Below are 20,581 nucleotides of genomic sequence, written 5' to 3'. Positions count from 1 at the left end.
CGGACTTCTCTTTTTTTATTTACAAGAAATGATTTTTTCGGATGATTTTATTTTAAAGACGTATCAAAAAAACATAAAAAAATGGAAATTATTTTTCATATGCTTTTTAAGATTGCATTTTATTGTGGATGCAATTTTATTTCGATCGTGTGATATATAATGCCATCTTTCAGTAACCAATGCAATGTGGATGCACTACTATATTATAATGACTGTCTGAAAAACTTTTTCGCACTCAGATGCGATCACGTTAATCAGCCATAGCGTTTGTACCATACATGTATCGGTGTGATCCCGTGATATTCCTCGTGACTATTTCGACAAAAATCAACGAGAAAATTGTCAATGATCCTAAGAAAATGATAACATTTCGCACACGCGTGCACGCTGTTTTAGGCATGAAAGCGCTTCCAGCTTCTTAAAAATCGTTTATTATTGCACTTTGTAAGTGTTAAATCCTTAAGTTTCATCTCGCGTAAGATGTTGAAAGACGGAGAGAAGAAATTAGTGAAACAATGCGAATTTTTCTATGTGACCCTCACTCGTTTTATCGAAAATTGACAGCATGTTTAATCGTCTAATCCCATAAAATCCTCGAACAGGTTATGCGAGAGATTATGCGCGAATAAAATAGATTGATCTGATTCACTGATTTGAAACGTTGATGAATTACGGTATGTCCTGTATTCTCTTATGAGCATCATCACTTAAAGCCTAAGAATGGAAAGGAATGGTGCTAGAGAGATGGAGGAGCGTAGATGCATTCGAGATACTGGGAAGGCCTTAAAGAAGTATGGGAGTACAGCTAAACACATGACAAGGACCGAGAGTTTAGTGAAACACACGGTGTGTCCTACAGACACCCTCCAAGGAATAGCTCTGAAATATGGAGTTACGGTATGACTTATCTATGTGCATTGTTTTTTCATTTTTATATTTGTTGCCACATTTGTATTTTACTCGATGTTTGATATAACTTGCTTAAGACAATAATCATTGCATTATATAAATGATATCAACTTTTGCAGACAGAACAAATAAGAAGGGTTAATAGATTATGGGCTTCAGATAGTTTATTTTTACGAGAACATTTGCTTATTCCTATTAATACAGATAATTCTGCTGCTATATATAATAATGAATCGATAGCTCCCGAAGAACATGACGTCCCTCCAAATGTAAGTAAAATTTAAAAAGAGGCATAAAAAGCATACATTATTATATTCTATTAAGAATAGGCATGTTTTACAAATATTAATGGGATATTTTGCAGATATCTAGTCCTTCTTCAATATCATCTATTGATGATGAAAGTTCAGTTAACGATTTCTTAGCTAAAATGGATACTTCAATAGCTAATGTCAAGAAAGAAGTCAAACGCGCTCAAGGGAACAGTGAGTAAGTTATTTTCTGTGCTTTATGCAATTTAATTCAAATAAAATTTATATATTTTTAAGCATGCATTATGTATAAAATATCATCTTAATAATTTTAAAAAAGATATAAAAACAAAAACAAACATTTTCACAATCTCTTATTTGCAAATTCAAGTCTAAGCATGTCTATCATAAAAAAAAAACATCTTCATCAATAAATCATTTCATTACAGATTCTGTGCTGATAGTAATGATGTTTACGTACAACGACGGCAAGAATCTGCTAAATTACGAAATTCATTTCCTACTATGTCGAATACTTACTCGACATCCTCCTCTGACTCTGTCAGACCCATGTCCTCTAGTGATATGCATAATTTTCCAACTGCTGTAGTAATGACACAAGGAAAAAAAGTAAAGACTTCCTTACAAAGACTTGAGCAGCAACAAGATGAAATGTTCCAATTGTAGCGTTTAAGTTTCATTGGGTTGTAATATCCTGATTGTCGACTGTTATTAAAAAGCTTGTAGGAAAGGATATACTGTATATCAATGTGATATAGGAGATTGTTTCTCATATTCAATATTAATTGATCCAGTTATAAATTTAATTGAACTGCATTGTCCCTTTTTGATTTTTGCTATCAAAAAATTGTTTGTATTGTTATAGATTTAAGATTAATCTTATATAATGAATGCATCATCATTGTATTTCAACTTTATGATTTTTTTCTTTTTTTTTTTTTTTTTGCCATGATAATATCATATGAATAGGTCAACTAATTTTTATACTGTTTGAACATTACGGTAAACTGTTTCACCAATGTTTAGTGGACCGTATGTGCCTTGAATACAGAAAAAAAATCTCTACATTATATAAAAATATTCTCGATACTTTGTTTTTGTCTAGTTAAATATCTCACATAAAAATTGACATACATTTTCTTACTTTCTTTTTTTTAACTTTATAAAGCACTGTGATAAAATTACAAAAACTAAAAGCAGCTTCATGAAAAATAGCTGCATAATAGAAAAATAGCGCAAAACTACATATACAACTAAATTGTAGAATCTATCTATATGCAATATGACTTTTTTAAACAAATTGTTATATTTGTTATAATAATAATATATATTTTATTTTCTTTTAGCTATCTTATCATAAATTCTTAATCTCTTTTTTTCTTACAATGAAAAACAAATATATAACACATATTTTTGGAATATTAAATATATATGTATAAATGTTATTATTTTGTTTATAGAAATCCTAGCAAGAAGATTATTATCAACAAATTAACAGAAAAGGCAGCAATTCTGACAAAGATATAAAATTATTATAAAATAGTTCCTTTAATTTTAATTCTTAATTGAATTTAAATTTTTTATAAATAATATTCATTTTATTGGTGTATAATATTATTAAAGCATATCTTAAATAGCATCACTCAATTATGTAAATATTATAATCTCCTCACACACACAATTCCAGAAATCATAATTCTTTAAAATATACTATATAAAGAGATCCAGAAGCTAAAAAAGATTTCATTATTTAAACTTCTAATTTTTACAAAAAAAGCGATAAAAATTAGTAACGAATTATTTCTAAAAAAGAATACTTGTATACCTATAGACTTGATATACATTGTATATCATATATATTGTATGTGTGTGTATATATATATATATATATACACACACATACACACAATATATATATGTATCCAATTTTGTACATAATCTAATAAAATTCTATATATTATGCTGTACATATTGTTAATAACAATACTAGTTGATAAAATGGTCTCTAAGATTAATACTTATACAATGTAATTTTATTGTAAAAATATATATAAAATGTTATACATATATATAGATATATATAAATTATATATAAGATGTTATAATCTCTTTGAGGCATTCTCTCTCTCTCTCTTCTCATCATTATATAAATATATTATATAGTCTTAATATGTAAGTTAGGAGAAATATAACTGAATGATATGACTATATAAAAAAGATATAAATTAAATAAAGAATTTAAAAAATATATAATAAATCTTATTTTGCATCACATTGTAACTGTATAAAAAAAACTTGAATTATTCAAAGTGATATATCGATAATCTTCACATGTCATAAAGTACATAGTTTCTATATATTAAAAAAAAATATATATATGGAGATATATTTTACATAATTTCTCTCATATTTTTTTTTAATTTTGAAAATAGTCTTAGAAATACATATAAAAAATAATGATATATATATAGTACAAATATATTCTCTAACAGTTTATTTGTTATGTTATTATTTTATTCTTTCATATAATATATCTATTTTAGAGTTAACTATTCTTATGGGAGGTGTTACATACTTATCGCAGTAACACTTTGTATTACTTACAAAGTTGAAAGATCCTAAGCGACTGTTGCAATACGGACAATGTAATTTACCCTTAGTCCAAGATTCCTGTAAAAACAATTATTTGGTTTAGACTTCATATCAAACGTATTTTTGGAATTTTAATAAGGAAAATATACCTGATTAATAATATTCATAATCCAATCCGGTGCATTTTCTGAAGTCATGTATGAACAGCTATCAGATTTATCTGTCTGACATCCTATATCTATTGGATGCTGCTTTACTTCGTAATGTGCATTAAACAAAATAGAATCACTTTTAAAAAGAGATTTACTACAATGCTTGCATCTCACATCCATGATATACCAAAAACAGATATAATGCAGAGAGTAATTTAAAAATATATACCTAAAGAAAATAATTATCATTATTATTATGTTTTAATATTATTACTAAAAGTAATTGACTGACGAGAAAATTTTATAAAATGTAAGCTAAAAATGCGGAAAGAGAAGCTTATATATTGCAATATATATAATATATTGTAATATATGTTATAAAACTTATAAAAAAAGATAACATTGACAAAACTTACCAAAAAAAGTGTATGCTACTAGTATAGTATATTAATTATTTTACTATTGTAATTATCATTATTTTAATAAGAGATATTATAACTGGAACATATCTTTCTTTACACTCTCTTTAGATGCAATAAAAAAGAAATACAAAATTGCAGCAAAAATATAAATAAGATCTTCTAACTCTCTTCTTACATTTGACACTTGATGCGAATATAACCTGATATAACCTTTATAATCAATGCTGCACAGATGACATATGGACATATCCTTTGCGGAAAAAAAAACGATTATGTTATTATCTATTATCTAAAAGCAAGAAGGAGATTTTTCAATATATTTTATAAAAAAATAATCATTTTTATAAAAATAAAATAATTTGTACTAGTATATTTGTGTGTATAAAGTTGGCATATATTTTATTTCGCTATTGTTACATTAATATAAGTGGTAATGTAAAAATTAAATCCTCAATATATTACTTTTAAATAAAAAATTGTGAAATGCAAGCAGTGTATGAAAAAATACATGTGTGGTTAATATATCTTATAATTATTATAATTGTATCTTAACATAAAATACAAAATATTTTATCATTAAAATGATACATAGTTATAGGTAACACTTGCACATTAGATAACAAATATATTCAATCCTCGCCTGCTGGTATCGCATCTTCTAATCTTTTGACGAATTTTACACGTAATTCGGTTATGTTGTCGTTTTTAAGTTGATCTTGTACAAACCAGCAAGCGATTTCCATTTGCACCATTTCGCAAGCTCCTCTAAGTACACCAGTTAGTATATTACAATACTTCAAGTTTGAACAATTATCTGGTAATTCTACAAATTCCGTTAACGGATTTGTCTCAAAGCATAGAGAGAATTCATCACCAGCTGGGCTCCAATTTGTAATTGATGGTGTTATACCGAGAAATATCTTAAAGCCACTTTGAATCTTTTCTGCTGTATCTCTAAAGTCATAACATCGACCAGAACCAGTCCGTGCTAGAAAATCCTCTATCAGTCGAATTCCTATATTATATCCCATTCTTTCTAATTGCTTGTTAACGTCTTCCACATTTTCATAGTCTTTGATCAATTGGGCAACAAGTGCGCCATAAGTTAGAGTAAATAATTCAGAGTTCTGTAATATAAAATACATACATATATATAAGTAAATTATAAATTAATACTAAATATAAATAAGAGAACAATATTATTTTTTATGATACACACACACAAACTGATACATTAATATTAATTTCTAAAGTTTATGAATTTAAAATTTCAAAATAATCATTAATTTTCATTACTTTTAAGTAATAAGAATACATGTCCATAACCCTTCAAGATTAATTTTATACTTGAAACAAATGTAAAAAATATTATATGACATTTATCTATATTGAATTAATTTTCCAAGGGTGTACGTACAAAACAATGGGATACTTGCCACTTTTTTCGCGTCAAGTTTCGTTCCAGTTCGTGACATTGTTGACAATTGCCCTACGGGACAGTACGTGACGTTAAACTGCTAGCTGATAATTGTTTATTTGAAATATTATTCCCGTCTAAATTTACACAATATAAAGTTCGGAATACATATTAAAGATTACTAAGAGTTGAATATAAAACTTGTAGATTTCTTTGAGTAATTTGTTATTTATTACAAGTGAACATCGGAAGCATTTGAGGTTGAGTTTTTTTCGCGATAAAGTACCTTTATTCTATCTTCCGCTATTCTGGATTTTCCGCAATTCTAAATTATTCTGAATCAGTTATGTCTTATAAACTGTAATTTTCTTTTCATTGATCTCTCATAACACATTTGCTAGATGTTTTACGTAATTATGTAAAATGAATGAATAACAGGGTGCAATTATATTTTTAGTCTATAGTTATAGAACATGATGGTAATGGAGGAGAGATTTCAGAATAGCGAAGAACTCGGTCTTTGACAGTTCCAGAATAGAGGGTTCAACTGTAAATATAAAAACGATTGACTATCGATTTTAATCGAGACATCAATTGAGGATGCGCTCCGTTTGACATTATTGACCAATCAGAGTAAAGAAATTTTTACTCCTTTTATTCTGATTGATCAATCAAATGATTCAAAGCTTTCGTAATGTCAAACAGAACATATCCCAAATCTTCATTATGTCATGTGCGGTCGTGTGCAGTCCTGTGGTCAAATATGTCGATTTGATTTTTGTGAGATAAATTTTATATTTATTTATTTTTTTATTAAAAGATAAAATACATTCTTCTCATGTAGTTTCGGATAAAGTATATCTAATATTCAGTGGCATATAAACTCAGGCAAGTTAATACAAACTTCCATACTCTCTAGAAAAAATATAATGTATATGTCGTCTTTTTATAATACTACATCTCTCGATATATTTGCACATAGAGTTTAATGGAATTGAAGAAAGATAAGAGAAAATAAGTTTTGTGCTATTTACTATGATCTCCAATGTAACTGTTTCTAAAATCTCAATGGGATTTACTACAAGTGCTTCTGACTTTATGTTCTATGTGGTTGTCTTCAAATATATCTTTAATAATATCGCGTTTTGGTTTCGAGTGTGTAGGTAAGCCGCGATATAAATTCTCTGTTATTTGCATTCTGGTTGTGTTGTGATTCTTGAATCCTTGATTTACATATTCAATATTTTCGTTGTCATCAATAGCTTTCATTGTAGCCAATAGCTTTTCTTTATCATAATTAATTACTTTCTTTTTATCATTTATCTGTTTATTGTCTATTTGCTCAGCTTTTGTGCTATTACTCTGTTCAGTCTGATGCGACTGAACATTATTGGATAATGTATTAACATTCTCTGCTTCCAATGAAGCATTCAATTTATTTTTTGTTTTTATATGAAAATTATTTTTGTTTAATGTTTCTTCATTGCTTTGATGTATTACACTTGGCGTTTCCTCTATTCTAGGCTTAAGATATTCTTCTTCTAATTGTAAGTTAGCAGAACAATTGCTTTCATCAGAGTTTGCTGTAGATTCCTCTTCTTGTAAGCTTTTTTTAGCTTCTCTTCTTTTTGGACTTGATAAATTTTTCATTTCTTCACTCTCATTATTTGTATCACAATACACCTTGTTATATGATGTATTAGCATATACTGGCTTATCTTCAAAATGTATTTCATCTTTTTCTTTTATATAATCTTCTTTTTCAATGTCGATAGATGAATTTTCTAGTCCATCATTTTCCAGGAATTGTTGTTTTTCCAGCCATGTTTTCTTTGAAGATTGTTGAGGAACTTCTCTGTTTTCCATATGGACATCGTCTAGAATGTGATCAGACATCCTTTGTAGCTGTGTATCTTTTAATCTCTCAATGACAGACTCTTCCCTCATTTCTAAAGCATCATGCTCTGAATGAACAATATCATTAAAAGATTTACTAAATTTGGTATACTTAGATAAATCAGTTTGAAAACTATTGGTTTTATATTCTATGGAAGAATCTCCATTTGTATCTATTTTTTCATCGGAATCAAATTCAGAGTCACTATCATAAACATCTTTGTTTCTATAATGTTGTAATACTCTTAATTTGCTCTTGTGCTTCTGAAACATTAGGTCCTTTACTAAACTTGCATTTAATTCTTCTTCTTCTTCTTCATCGCTATAATGGATATTTGCCTTTTTCATCATATCATCCAAAGTGTCAGAGATATCGTCTGTGCTGCTAATTAATCTATAACAAAAGCAACAAAATAATTGCAGTATAAAGATAGAGTTATTATATCATTAATTATACGATAGAGATACACTGAAGATAAAAGAATCTAATTACATAATATTGCATTATGATTTCTTAGAAAACTGTACATATTTTCTTACTACATATACCTCTTATATAATTCTCTAGATTTCTGTGCAGTATCTGTGACATAAGATTTCATATGATATTTATTAGTATTGTCATTCTCTCCATCATCAGATGAATGATCAAATTCAATGTTCAATTCTTTTCGCAGATTTTGGTTTTTTACTTTGCTAAATAATTTTCGTAATTTGCCACTTTCGTTTTTATCGTTATTGGGATCATTTCTCTCTAACATTTCTTTATAGTCCATTGTGGTTTTTTCATTATGTGCTCTCATTTCTGGATCATTAGATTTAAATCTTAAATCGTCCATAGAATGCGCGTTTTTACGCATATGTGGTGATTTTTGCAATCGAAACTTTCGTATTTGTTGTAGGCTTGCCATTGTTTCCGATTTCAATCTATCCACTGAATGATTCGTATTATTTGTCACCTGAATCACTTTTTCATCTTCATTAGACTCCAATGCATCAAGTAATGGCTACAATTATATCACATTTGTAAAACCTTTGTTAATTATTTTATGCCTAATTACATGTAAGTTACATGTATTTTATTCTCACCAAATTGTCCTTTGATATATCTGTTCCGCTTTTTTTACTCCTGCTAGATATTTTAACTGGATTGGAGGGGATGCTAAGATATACATAAAATATAATTTTTGTACCTGAGATTTGTAAAAGAATGACTACCTAGATTTTTCTCTTTATTATAAATTGGCAACTGACCATTATAATATAATCTCTTTTCTCTATTATCTAATAAATATTCTAAACTCTTCAATTTCTCTATTTTTTCCTGCAAGTTTTTCTGTGTCTCCTTGTGTTTAGAAATCTCTATATGTAATTGATGCTTCAAACTCTTAGTTTCAAGTGCAAGTTTTCTGTGTAAGAGCTGCAGAGATAATATTTTGTGAGTAATAATTTTATAATGTAATTAGAGTGTGTACTTTATTTCTGCTATCTATTACTATAAAATAAATATATTGACAGCTACCTGTATAGTTTCTTGTTGCTGTTGCATTTTATGATTCATGTCAGATAATTGCAACTGTAACTTTTCTCTCTCTTCAAGATTTCGATCTTTACTAAGTTGCAATAGATGCTTGTTTTGTGACTGCAAAATAATACTTTTAAAAATTTATGACAAATATTACATTACCTACATGTAAATATTATTATAATATATATATTACAATTATGTGTGGAACTCACATTTGCAGAATAAAGTTCATTTTCTTTTTCTTTCAACAAATTGCATGTGTCTTTATGTAACTCTTTTAATTTCTTATATTTTGTTTGAAGTATTCTCAATTCTTCGTGATGTGAATTTATAAGTCTTGGTAACTCAGCATTTGTACCTTCATAACGCCTTAATGCAGAATCTTGTCTTTTCTGCAATGCCTTTAATAATCTGTTTTCGTTTGCTAATTCCTATAAGAGGAAATTATTTTTGTATTAAATATATAAATACTTCCAGTATTAAATATATAAAGCATATTGGCATATCTTTCAAAACTTACGTTGAGATGATAGTGTGCATCAGCTAATTGATTTTGTAACTGCTTGAAACGAAGCATTTTTGCTGACATTACTCTTTGTCCGAGAACACTTTTATCACTAGATTTTGGTTCATCCGACAATGATTGTTGTTTAATACTACCTTTATATGGCGCACCTATATATATAATATATATATATATATATATGTATAAATATATGTACAACGTAATAAAGTATTATTGTACATAATAATTAATATATTTTAATATGCTTTTATACAAACCAAGTAGAGGATTCAAGCATTTTTTGTTTGATGGAAATAATGTTTTTTTGCAAGGAGATAGCTTTTTGGATTCTAGTGTTGAGTTTTTTATATCAAGCTTTGGATTTCTGCAATTGCATATTTAATAGATAAAATACATTAATTTAAAATAAAGTACTAAAGTTTATAACAATTCTCTCCTTTTTTTCTTTTTATTATTACAAAATTATAATTTGTATTGTATAACATAATATTATTTGAATACTAAAGGGGGGAGAAAATAGATGATAATAATATATATATATATAAACTTTAAATATATAAATTAAAGATATATCTATGAAAAGCGTTCTGAATAAATTTTAACTAGGAATATACATTTTATTTGTGTATTATCTGAATAGCTTTTAGTATCTATAATAAGGAATGCAATTTATAAATATATCATAGACAGTAGATGTATTCTCAAAATTTTATTTACCTATTGACTGTTCTATGCACATTAAGCTGTACAACCGGTAAGATAGATGTTTCAGTTTGCATTTTATATTTATACACAGCACATTACGACTCACATTGTAATTGCATGTTATTTTTTACAACTTTACCAAGTTGTTAGTTGTCACAGAACTGTCAGATACTCTTTGTGGGCTATGTTGTCGACGTCCATAATTGTTTTGAATGGTTGTCAAGGCAACATCTGTGTAAGCATTAGTGACTAGTGACAGTGATATAATGATTAATTTCTTTGGTATTTAGAATATATTTAAGATATTTTTACTTATTAACTATTATAATCTTAATTGAATCTAATGTATGTATACAATTTTATATATTAGATATCTCTTAATTATATTCTCCTTCATTCTAAATGAATAACTTATATATAGTTCTCTATATAACAATTTTTTGGATGTATCAGATAATATTCCTCAATTTAAATAATTATTTTATATATATCTAATTAGCGTTCAATGTTCTAAATAGAAATTATTCAAAAAATACTTTGTATTGCACTTTTAATCCATCAAAATATTTTTAATAGAATATTGTTTTTAATCGATTAAAATATTCATCAAAGGATATGTAACAAAGTGTATTAAAAAAATGGTTATTTGTAACAAACTGATTATATTACACGCTTAACAGTTTTGTTTATTATTATTTAACATTATTTATAATGTATACATTGACTTTATAATAAATAATAGTCATCTCTCTTTATAATTATATTGGTATGTACAGCATTGTGTTTGTGTAATATTTTCTGATTTGTAAAATGACTTTGTACTTATACTTATATCTTATACTTGCTAAATTTTAATTATGAAATATTCCAAGAGCAGTTATTTCTTAAAACTAAGACTCCTCACTTATATATATTATATAACACTAGTACTTTTTTATCTACATTACATTATCTTTAATTACATTGTTCAGCTTTATTTCTTTCTTCTTGTTCTTGCGGTTTCTTCATACCTAAATGTTGAGTTTCCCACAATTTGCTATACAGAGAATTTGGTATAGATAACAAAGATTCATGAGTGCCTCTTTCGACTAGATTACCCTGATCTAAAACGAGTATATCATCGGCATCCATGACTGTCAATAAACGATGCGCAATTACGATTGAGGTCCGTTTTTCTGTCGCTTTGCGCAAGGCGTCGAGTATGTTCTATTATAAATAGAATATTTATTTAGAGAAATATATAATCGATTTTTATAGTAACGTGAAAAAATATATTTTTGAATTTACATGTTCTGTAATAGAATCCAATGAAGAGGTAGCTTCATCAAAGATTAGTATAGGGCTGTCTTTCAAAATTGCTCTAGCGATTGCAACTCTTTGCTTTTCTCCTCCACTTAGTTTCAAACCGCGTTCTCCCACGGGTGTATCGTATCCTTGCGGCCATTTTAATATAGAGTCATGTAGATTTGCCATTTTTGCAGCTTCGAAAACATCGTCGCGCGATTTTTTCAAATTACCATAGTGTAAATTATAAAATATACTTTCATGAAAAAGTACTGTGTCCTAAAATTTGTAACAAATTATAAAAAGAGTATTACTAGAGAGTATTTGTATATAAAATATAATCAGCTTAAACCATCAAAAGAGAAAAAAGACGATATATTGATCTTACTTGTGGCACAATCGAAATGCAGTCCCTGAGATCCTCTAAATTGACATCTCGAATATTGTGACCATTGATATAAATATCGCCACTCTGTGGTTCAAAAAATCTATACAGCAATCTTACAATTGTTGTCTTACTAAAAAGATAAAGAATCGCATGGAGTAATCGTGTTATCGATAATCGTTATCTATCAAATATTTATTAAACTTTCTAATTATCATCTATAATTTACATTAAACAATTTATATAGCTAATATCTTACCCACAACCAGATCCTCCAACAATAGCAACCTTTTTGCCACTTGGAATAGTAAATGAGACATCTTTAAAAATAGATTTTCCTTCAACATATTGGAAATTTACATTTTTAAATTGAATTTCCGATGAATCTGGCGTCACATAAAATCTCAGTGCATTTTCTTTTGACTGTTAATAAATAAAATGAAAATGATGTAAAATTATTTGTGAGACATAGATTATATACAGAATATTTCATAAATGTGAAGATAAATGAGGTATTATAATACTGTGCATTTAAATAATAATCTTACTTTAATTGCAGTATCTGTTGTCATGAGAGTAAACATAGTTTGCATATCGATAAAAGCTTGTCTCACTTCTCGGTAAACAGAACCTAAAAAGCCTAAAGGAACTGAGAGTTGAAACAACAAGGCGTTCACCATCACCAAATCACCAACAGTCATAGTACCTAAACATTAAAAAAATACAAATGCATTAGTTTTTCTATGAGAATAGAGAGTTCTAATATTTTCTGATTAGTCTACTGTCTTTTATTCTAGTAGTAGCTGTAAATAATATGTTTACCATTTACTATATTTTGTGCTGCCAATACCATGATGAGACTTAACGCACCACTGAAAATAGCGTTTTGTCCGAAATTTAACATCGCTAAGCTTGTACTAGTTTTGAGAGACGCCGCTTCGTATTTCTTCAAAGATTGATCGTATCTCTCTGCTTCAAACTTCTCGTTATTAAAATACTAAGGCAAAAAAAGTATGTTTCAACATTTTTTTTTTCGATCTCTTTAAAACGAATTAAACGGAACTTACGCTTCATTACTGACTTTTACTGTTTCGTAATTGATGAGTGAATCTACTGCCTTATTGCCCGCTTCGTTCTCCGCTTGATTCATATGAATCCTGAACTTGGTACGCCATTGCGTAACAGCCAGCGTGAATGCAGCGTAAACGCTCACACAACCCAGCGCTACGGCTGAATATTCTGGCCCGCATTTTATACCCAGTATTGCACTTACTAATGTTAATTCAAATATTGTTGGTATTATGTTAAATACCATAGCGTTTAAAATGAAATTAATACCGCGGCTGCCGCGATCGATTGTCTGTGAAAAAGATATAAATGTTTTTCAAACCTTAATATATAACATTTTTTAAATTTCGAATGTTCGTGACTAGAAAATGATATATGTGCTAAGTCAAATATTACCTTCGATAAAGCGCCAGTCTGCCTGCTCAAATGAAAAGACATATCAAGATTGTGTAGATGTATAAAAACATTTTTCCCTATTTTACGAATAGAATGTTGTGCAACCTTTGCGAAAACCGCATTTCTGAGTTCACTGAAACCTGCAGCTCCAAGTCGTGCTATTCCATCTGCAAAGAATGTTAATCTGGAATTATGTATAACTGTTTAAAAAAATCTTCCATATATTGAAATATTAAAATATTCAAAAAATATGAAACATCTCTTACATCCTACGAGTAGCGATGTTGCTACAGTCGCGACTGTCGCAGGTGCGGTTGTTAAATCCATTACAGCACTACCATTGATCACTGCAGTATGGGTATTTAAAACGTCCACAGCATACTTAAAAATAAATGGTACAAAAACATTCAGGACCTTAGCTCCAACAAGTAAACCCACTGCTATTTTAACTCTTTGCCGTATTTCTGGATCATCCTACAAAGATATGTAATAAATATGTTGTACATATTCCACAAATCATAAATTATTACTCACTTCTGGCCAAATGTATCTGAGCATGGCCTTCAACATATCCACGCTGGTGATAGATTGTTTATTTTGTAAATCGAACGCATCTCTATCCAAACCAGAAACGCCGGGATGAAAACAATTTCTTTTTTGCTGCCCAGGCTTTGCTCCAGTTAACCCAGTAACAACCGATGTAAATTTCACTGGTGGCACGACAGATTTAGATTGCGGCACGTTCTTTTTCTTCTGAGCACGGTCGATTACATTGCCACTGCAACACTATAATAAAAAAGCAAGGTTTAATTTTTATCTCTATCAATATATCCTACAAAAAATATAATAAATATGTATTTTTACAAAAATATATGTACTATATATATGTATATATATAGCACATAAATAGATGATTTATTTAATTAGCTTTGATCAAGATTTAAAAACAAAATTGAAATGTAAAAGACTATGTGAAAATCATGCCACTTTTATTTTGCACAATAAGATATATCATATATGGTAAACTATAATTTAAATTATAAATTATATAAAATATATGTATATATATATGTTAAAAAATTTACTTCGAGAAAGAGTTACAGTTTTAAAATAGCTCTAAATACAGAAATATATACTCGTGTCGGTAATTGATAGTAAAAGGAAAATTAAAAACTAAATACTTTTGATTACTATTTATTACTCTTTTCCTCTATTATCACATAATATTTTATAAAAATATAAAATATCTTAAATGTATGTAATAAAATTAGATATATGTATAAAAAAAGAATTTTTTAAATATATATTCTATATTTTATATTGTGTTGTACAAACTAAACAATATTACATAGATAATGTTAAGATTGCTGTAAATTATGATTTCCTGGATGTACAGCTTTTTCTGTTTCTTTTATATAATTAAATGCCGTATTTAAGATATTAATATATTCATCTACAAGATCTATTGCAATGGAAAAACTTCGACTTTTAGATTTTAAATTCCTCATTTTACTTAAAGCACATATATATTCCGTTTTTTTCAAATATAAAATACTTATTCCTAGCTTATTAATGAAAAACAATTCATGTGAATCAAATGTTTCATTGTATATCTTCATTTTCCAACAATCCTTTTCTAATTTTGTGCCCAGTATAAATAGTGTTATGGTCGCATTATAATTAAAACCATCGCGTGTAAACGACATATTCTTATGGAAATTATTGAATGTAATAAAATCTAATTTGTTTTTTGGAATATCAAAACATCTTTGTATTTCCAAGATATCAAAATGGATTTCGTCTAGTGGATTGTATGGAATGAAAAATCCGTAATCGATATATAATTTAAGATTGTTATGTGCTCCATAATTGATAAAAACTTGTGATTCTTTATCAAACGATTTCAAAGTAATAATTTGATAAAACTGATTTTGATAATCATCTGTAATAATAGATACTTTGACAGTAGTATTGATATCATGATTAAATAAATCTAGAAACGGCGCCAAAGCCAGGTTATTAGGTTGTTTTATGTTAAATATATTTTTTTCGCGCAATAATTTAGTATCTATGTATACCGCTCTTGTATTAACAACATAGTATGCCCATTTATATCTTGTGAATGTTATTATTTCTTGTAGAGGTAAATTGCAATGAGAACAATAGCTTTTATTAGTAATATCCAAATGTTTCACAGCTTTCATTAGTAAAGAAAAATTACTTTTCAATTTATGCATTTGATGTAAAGAATCTAAAATAAAACTTGGCAGCATTTTTTTCTCTTTATTGGAACAAAAATCTGGATTTGTAAATGATTGTGGCAGAGTTTTCAGGTAAAGGTACCATTTTGATTTTATTCCTAAATGTACTTCATATATAAGAAATGTTGCAAGCATACATTGGGGACTAAAACTATCAGTAATATTATTTAGAAATAAAAATCTAATATTACTCTGCAATAACACATCTGTTGTTATTAACATTCGAAATGGTAATTGAATCAATACTTCATTACTCTCTATGTTTTTTAATGTTTTTAAGCCTCTGCCTGTGAAAGGAAAATATTCTGGTATCAAATGACGAATCGATAAGCAGTTTTCATTTAGAAGCCAGGATTTTAAAGATATTAATGGTTCTTCAATATTCTCATTCAATTTTATAAAGTTGAGCTTCTTCTTCTGGCGACGTTTTCTCAATGTTCGCCCCATTGCAGATATATAGATATTTTATCTATAGAAGCTGTAACAATAATCTTTTATTGTATGCTAAAGAATTTACATATATAATAAATCTTTAAATCAATCATAATAAAATGATTTGTCATATCATATTACTTCTTTACATGATAATTTGCACATAATATACAAAAAATCTCGGAACTAATCGTATAATTGTACAAAATAATCACACAACACATGTGTCTCTACATTTATTAAAAATTGTTAGAGTAAATATTAAAGAACGTAAATATTAAAAAATATCGCAACCAGAGATAATTAAGACAAAAATGTATAAATTCCTTATATATATATTGTATGTGCGTTTACATAATTACGTGATTAATGACTGAGCGTCACGATAATAAAATGCAATATTAGTAAGTACATAATTGTTGGTTATATTACCCTAACACTAAGAGGCGAAAATGTTGAATTATATCCAGCAACGTAGAATTTATTAGATAATATTGATCGTGTTGCAATACTGGTGCAATACATTTTTCTCATCATGTTCCACAGCTTTTCATCGCACGGTGCCTTGCGTAGCAAATGACCACACAATACGCTTATCATCTTTCTTCTACGATTTCTTCTCACAACACATCGAGAATATTAAATAAATATTAAAAAATAAATATCATTACCGAAATTAATATCGCAGCGATCATATAACCGTGATCAGCTGTGATAAACGTAACCATGATCAGCCATAAAACACGCGGTACATATGTGATCTGTGCATGGTGTTTGCACTTTTTACACTCAGATTCTTCGTTTCTTCCATGGACGTAAGAAATTTTAGGCATAACCGCAAGACCGTAAGCAAATCAACCAATCATAAACATTCTTATTACGTTTATTGTTAGAATGCTTGATTGTAATTGGTCGATTTGCTTAGTTAGTTCCGAAATTCACTACCAGTACTGGAAATCTATAATATACGTTACGTGAACTATAGATTTCCAGTACTAGCAGCGAATTTCGGGACACGGTCATAGAAAGTATCTTTCCGAACTCGATTTAAACGAATGTTAAACTTTAAACTACATACGTGTACACCTAGCGTGTACCTATTTCTATTATTTAATTTAAATTGCATCCTTCAAGAATAATTGGTGAGTCTTAACGAATAAGATTAAAAATCTGTTAATTTTATTTATACATGATGATTATATTCCACTGTGTCTTAACTTTTATACGTACGTATATACGATGTGAATAAAAAGTACTTGACCTATTTTTGCATTACAAGCATGTTGCATACACTTCAATTTTTTTCTTATCAAATACATGTATCATTTAACTTTCATTTTTTTAGATCTCGCTGTGATAATACAAAACGTGCAATTTAAGGGATGCATAATAAAGCAAACTAATTTCATGTTCGATAATTATATAAAAAATTTAAGGACATTTCATAAATTGAATATTAATGCTAAAGTTTTTTGTGGTAGAGGAAACAAGGACATTTAAAAGTTTAAATGTACATTTTAAACATAAAAAATAATCTCACAAATACTGTGATAATGTGAGATTCAATTGTATGAGAAATTTTTTGAAAGTTAGGTCAGAAGAGAAAGTTTTGATGACACACTTGTTATATTAATCTATAAGCATGTAGTTTCTCAGCTATACTATTTATATTCTTTGTACTGTGATCTTGATCAAGTTCTATATTTTCATTCTATTTTTAATTTACTTTTAACAAAAATTTTATCATCCAACTGCTCTGTTGAAATAATATTATACTTCTGTTAAAATCCTGAATCATAATTTTGGAAAAAATTTATTGATGGAATAATGAATTTTTACAGATTATTTATACTATAGGAAATTAGTAGTTTTTCTTAAATAAAATTAAGAGACAATGTCTGCACATACAACTATATTCAAAATTTGGAGAAGCATTCCTGTGACTACATTTCTGTGGAAGTCAAGGATTTTTCAAATCCAGAGAACAATTTATACTTCAACGCAAAATAAATTTTATTTTAATAATGTTAACCAAGCTGAAAACAAAGTGGCAGTAAATCAGAAAACAGACTGGAATAAAACTATGTCGGAGGCAGAAAAAATTGTTGGATATCCAACGTCTTTCTTAAGTTTAAGATGGCTATTGAGCGATGAAATTGCAAATGTTGCATTGCATTTAAGGAAGTTGGTTGGATCTAATCATCCCTTGTTGAAAACAGCTAAGTGAGTATCATGATACAATGCTTCTCTAAGAATAAAGATATCATCTATATTTTTCCAACTTTTTCAGAGGTATTATCTATAATGGACGTAACACACAAGCATTTGGTCTCATCGTGTTGCTAATCTCTAAAGCTGCCGGCCATTTGAATGCAAAACCAGTAGAAGAAGATAAAGCTGCAGGTGTATTACATAGGTATAATAATTTAGTATTTTACATAGTATTTTATAAGTATTACACAAGTATAATAATTTTAACGCTGCTGATTATGAACATATATAATGTATATTACTATAACTTTTTACAAAAAAAAGAAATATATTAATCTAAAATATGTAAATATATTTCAGCCAAAGGGCATTAGCAGAAGTTACAGAGATGATACGCATTAGCAATTTGATACATAGAGGACTGGTAAATATAAATACAGATGGTACTTTATCTGTGGAATCCTCAGAATTGAACAATATGATCTTTGGCAATAAAATAGCATTGTTATGTGGTGATTACTTACTTAGTAATAGTTGTGCTGAATTAGCATCTCTTAGAAATCAGGATGTAAGTATATATATTTATTATTTTTCTTGCTTATGTAGATTTTTTGTTGAAAAAATTAATTATAAGAAAAAAAAACAGAGAGAAGAAAGTTTAACTTTTTACCTTTTTATAATTTAAGATATACATATAGCTAAAAAAAGATTGTTTTTTTTAGCTTGTATTCTTAATATCATCTGCAGTAAGAGATTTATGTCAAGCAGAATTTGTAGCATGTAGAGACAACCAAAATTTTCCCATACCATCAATACCACCCGAAGATCGTACGGATTATGCGCTTAAAGAATGGACACTTTTAAATGTTTATGGCGCTGGATCATTGCTCGGAAAAAGCTGTCAAGGCACATTGAAGTTAGCTGGACATAGCAAAGAAATACAAGTGGAAGGTTACAAGTTTGGCGAGCATCTAGCTTTAGCTTGGCAGGTAATATTATTTGAGAAAATATGCATTAAATGTTTGCATTTTGTTAATAATTTTGTAAGTTTTAATAATAATTTAAAAATGTAATGCAATAATATTTTTATAGGCCTCCTTGGACTTAGGTTTATGCATCAATAAAGACAAAGAAATCTTGCATAATTTATGCGCAGCTCCAATTATGTTTCATGTCGAACATGATCCATCAATTTTAACTGAGCTTTACAAGGGAATAGAATCAATTGAAAATGTCGACTATTTAAAGGTAAAATTATAATATAATTTGTGTGTATAATTAAACTAATTTCTAGAATTATAACTCTAGTTTTCTAGAATTATATTTAATGCACCAATATTGAAAGAGAGAGATATAAATAATATTTTGTGTGTATAGGTACTTGAGATTGTTGCAGATGGTCCAGGTATTGGATTAACCAAAGAACTCATAAAGGAACATTCGCAAAAAGCTATGGAAGTCTTAAATGTATTTAAAGAAAGTGATGCAAGAAAGGCTTTATCTAATATTATTGTTGCAATAGGTGATCTTTAATTAAAAATAATATTAATATAACATAATTTATTGTTTGTTTTATATATTCTAAACAAAATTATATAAAGAAGAAATTTAAGCTAGAGTTTATAAAGAGAATCTTTATGAAACAAGTTTATTAAATTCTATTACATATATTTTATTGAAATAGTTATATTAATATATAAATATAGAATATTATAGATATATTTTTATATGCAAATTAAATATCTTGATAAGAAAATGTTATCTTTTTATCAAGATTGTTTTGATATCTTGTATTTTTTAGATATATATATTATACAGTTTTGTACTGATCACAATATATTGTAAAAATATAGATATTTAATTAAATTATTTTTTTATAAATGTTTGTGTGTGAAATGTGTAAATTAAAATAAGAAATCTTTCAATTACGGGTGCACTCTGTTTGATGCTACAAAAGTTTCAAAGCATTTGATTGGTCAATTGGAGCAAAAAATTTGTTGCTTTTTTCATCATTTTATTGATAGATCAATAAAATGATTCAAAACTTTTCTAGCATCACATAAACACATGTCACATTTCCTTCTATATTCCTTTTATATTTCTTTATATTTCTTATATATATATG

General features: G+C 27.8%; 5 protein-coding genes across 9 annotated transcripts; 2 read left to right on the top strand and 3 right to left on the bottom strand.

Moving 5' to 3' along the window:
* The first annotated feature begins 90 nt into the window (after window positions 1-90).
* LOC115233302 (lysM and putative peptidoglycan-binding domain-containing protein 2) lies at window positions 91-3,427 on the top strand. Of its 2 annotated transcripts, XM_029803626.1 has the most exons (5): window positions 153-444; window positions 603-897; window positions 1,029-1,178; window positions 1,274-1,398; window positions 1,610-3,427. In XM_029803626.1, the coding sequence occupies exons 2-5, from the start codon at window positions 721-723 to the stop codon at window positions 1,845-1,847; spliced, it is 690 nt and encodes a 229-aa protein (XP_029659486.1). In that variant the 5' UTR covers window positions 153-444; window positions 603-720; the 3' UTR covers window positions 1,848-3,427. The 2 variants fall into 2 exon arrangements, with proteins under 2 accessions (XP_029659488.1, XP_029659486.1); XM_029803628.1 differs by having other exon boundaries at window positions 91-897; window positions 1,274-1,394.
* A 1,292-nt stretch (window positions 3,428-4,719) lies between these two features.
* LOC115233303 (trafficking protein particle complex subunit 3) lies at window positions 4,720-6,267 on the bottom strand. Its single transcript, XM_029803629.1, has 3 exons — window positions 6,051-6,267; window positions 5,784-5,836; window positions 4,720-5,474 (listed from the first exon to the last, which is right to left on the bottom strand). Exons 2-3 carry the CDS (start codon window positions 5,820-5,822, stop codon window positions 4,977-4,979), a joined length of 537 nt encoding a protein of 178 aa, XP_029659489.1. The 5' UTR covers window positions 5,823-5,836; window positions 6,051-6,267; the 3' UTR covers window positions 4,720-4,976.
* Window positions 6,268-6,630: 363 nt separating this feature from the next.
* LOC115233300 (decaprenyl-diphosphate synthase subunit 2) lies at window positions 6,631-20,210 on the top strand. 4 transcript variants are annotated; one of them, XM_029803624.1, is made up of 8 exons: window positions 17,252-17,387; window positions 17,591-17,800; window positions 18,087-18,468; window positions 18,536-18,661; window positions 18,817-19,024; window positions 19,179-19,445; window positions 19,549-19,704; window positions 19,834-20,210. In XM_029803624.1, the coding sequence occupies exons 3-8, from the start codon at window positions 18,140-18,142 to the stop codon at window positions 19,987-19,989; spliced, it is 1,242 nt and encodes a 413-aa protein (XP_029659484.1). In that variant the 5' UTR covers window positions 17,252-17,387; window positions 17,591-17,800; window positions 18,087-18,139; the 3' UTR covers window positions 19,990-20,210. The 4 variants fall into 4 exon arrangements, with proteins under 4 accessions (XP_029659485.1, XP_029659482.1, XP_029659484.1 ...); XM_029803623.1 differs by having other exon boundaries at window positions 17,591-17,838; XM_029803625.1 differs by lacking the exons at window positions 17,252-17,387; window positions 17,591-17,800 and adding an exon at window positions 6,631-6,652.
* LOC115233297 (uveal autoantigen with coiled-coil domains and ankyrin repeats) lies at window positions 6,646-10,939 on the bottom strand. Its single transcript, XM_029803619.1, has 9 exons — window positions 10,432-10,939; window positions 9,972-10,078; window positions 9,709-9,863; window positions 9,401-9,619; window positions 9,183-9,302; window positions 8,854-9,080; window positions 8,750-8,822; window positions 8,210-8,667; window positions 6,646-8,054 (listed from the first exon to the last, which is right to left on the bottom strand). Exons 1-9 carry the CDS (start codon window positions 10,491-10,493, stop codon window positions 6,830-6,832), a joined length of 2,646 nt encoding a protein of 881 aa, XP_029659479.1. The 5' UTR covers window positions 10,494-10,939; the 3' UTR covers window positions 6,646-6,829.
* On the bottom strand, window positions 11,065-17,073 carry LOC115233299 (ATP-binding cassette sub-family B member 7, mitochondrial-like). Its single transcript, XM_029803621.1, has 11 exons — window positions 16,678-17,073; window positions 14,087-14,338; window positions 13,819-14,026; window positions 13,553-13,719; window positions 13,170-13,448; window positions 12,911-13,085; window positions 12,637-12,794; window positions 12,348-12,511; window positions 12,092-12,221; window positions 11,707-11,982; window positions 11,065-11,625 (listed from the first exon to the last, which is right to left on the bottom strand). The coding sequence occupies exons 1-11, from the start codon at window positions 16,843-16,845 to the stop codon at window positions 11,374-11,376; spliced, it is 2,229 nt and encodes a 742-aa protein (XP_029659481.1). The 5' UTR covers window positions 16,846-17,073; the 3' UTR covers window positions 11,065-11,373.
* Window positions 20,211-20,581: the final 371 nt, after the last annotated feature.

Source organism: Formica exsecta, unplaced genomic scaffold (assembly GCF_003651465.1).
Source record: "Formica exsecta isolate Colony F162 unplaced genomic scaffold, ASM365146v1 scaffold17, whole genome shotgun sequence".
In the NCBI taxonomy this organism is placed as follows: Eukaryota; Metazoa; Arthropoda; class Insecta; order Hymenoptera; family Formicidae; genus Formica; species Formica exsecta.
Note: the sequence above shows the minus strand (reverse complement) of the source record. Positions and strands in the feature narration are given on the sequence as shown.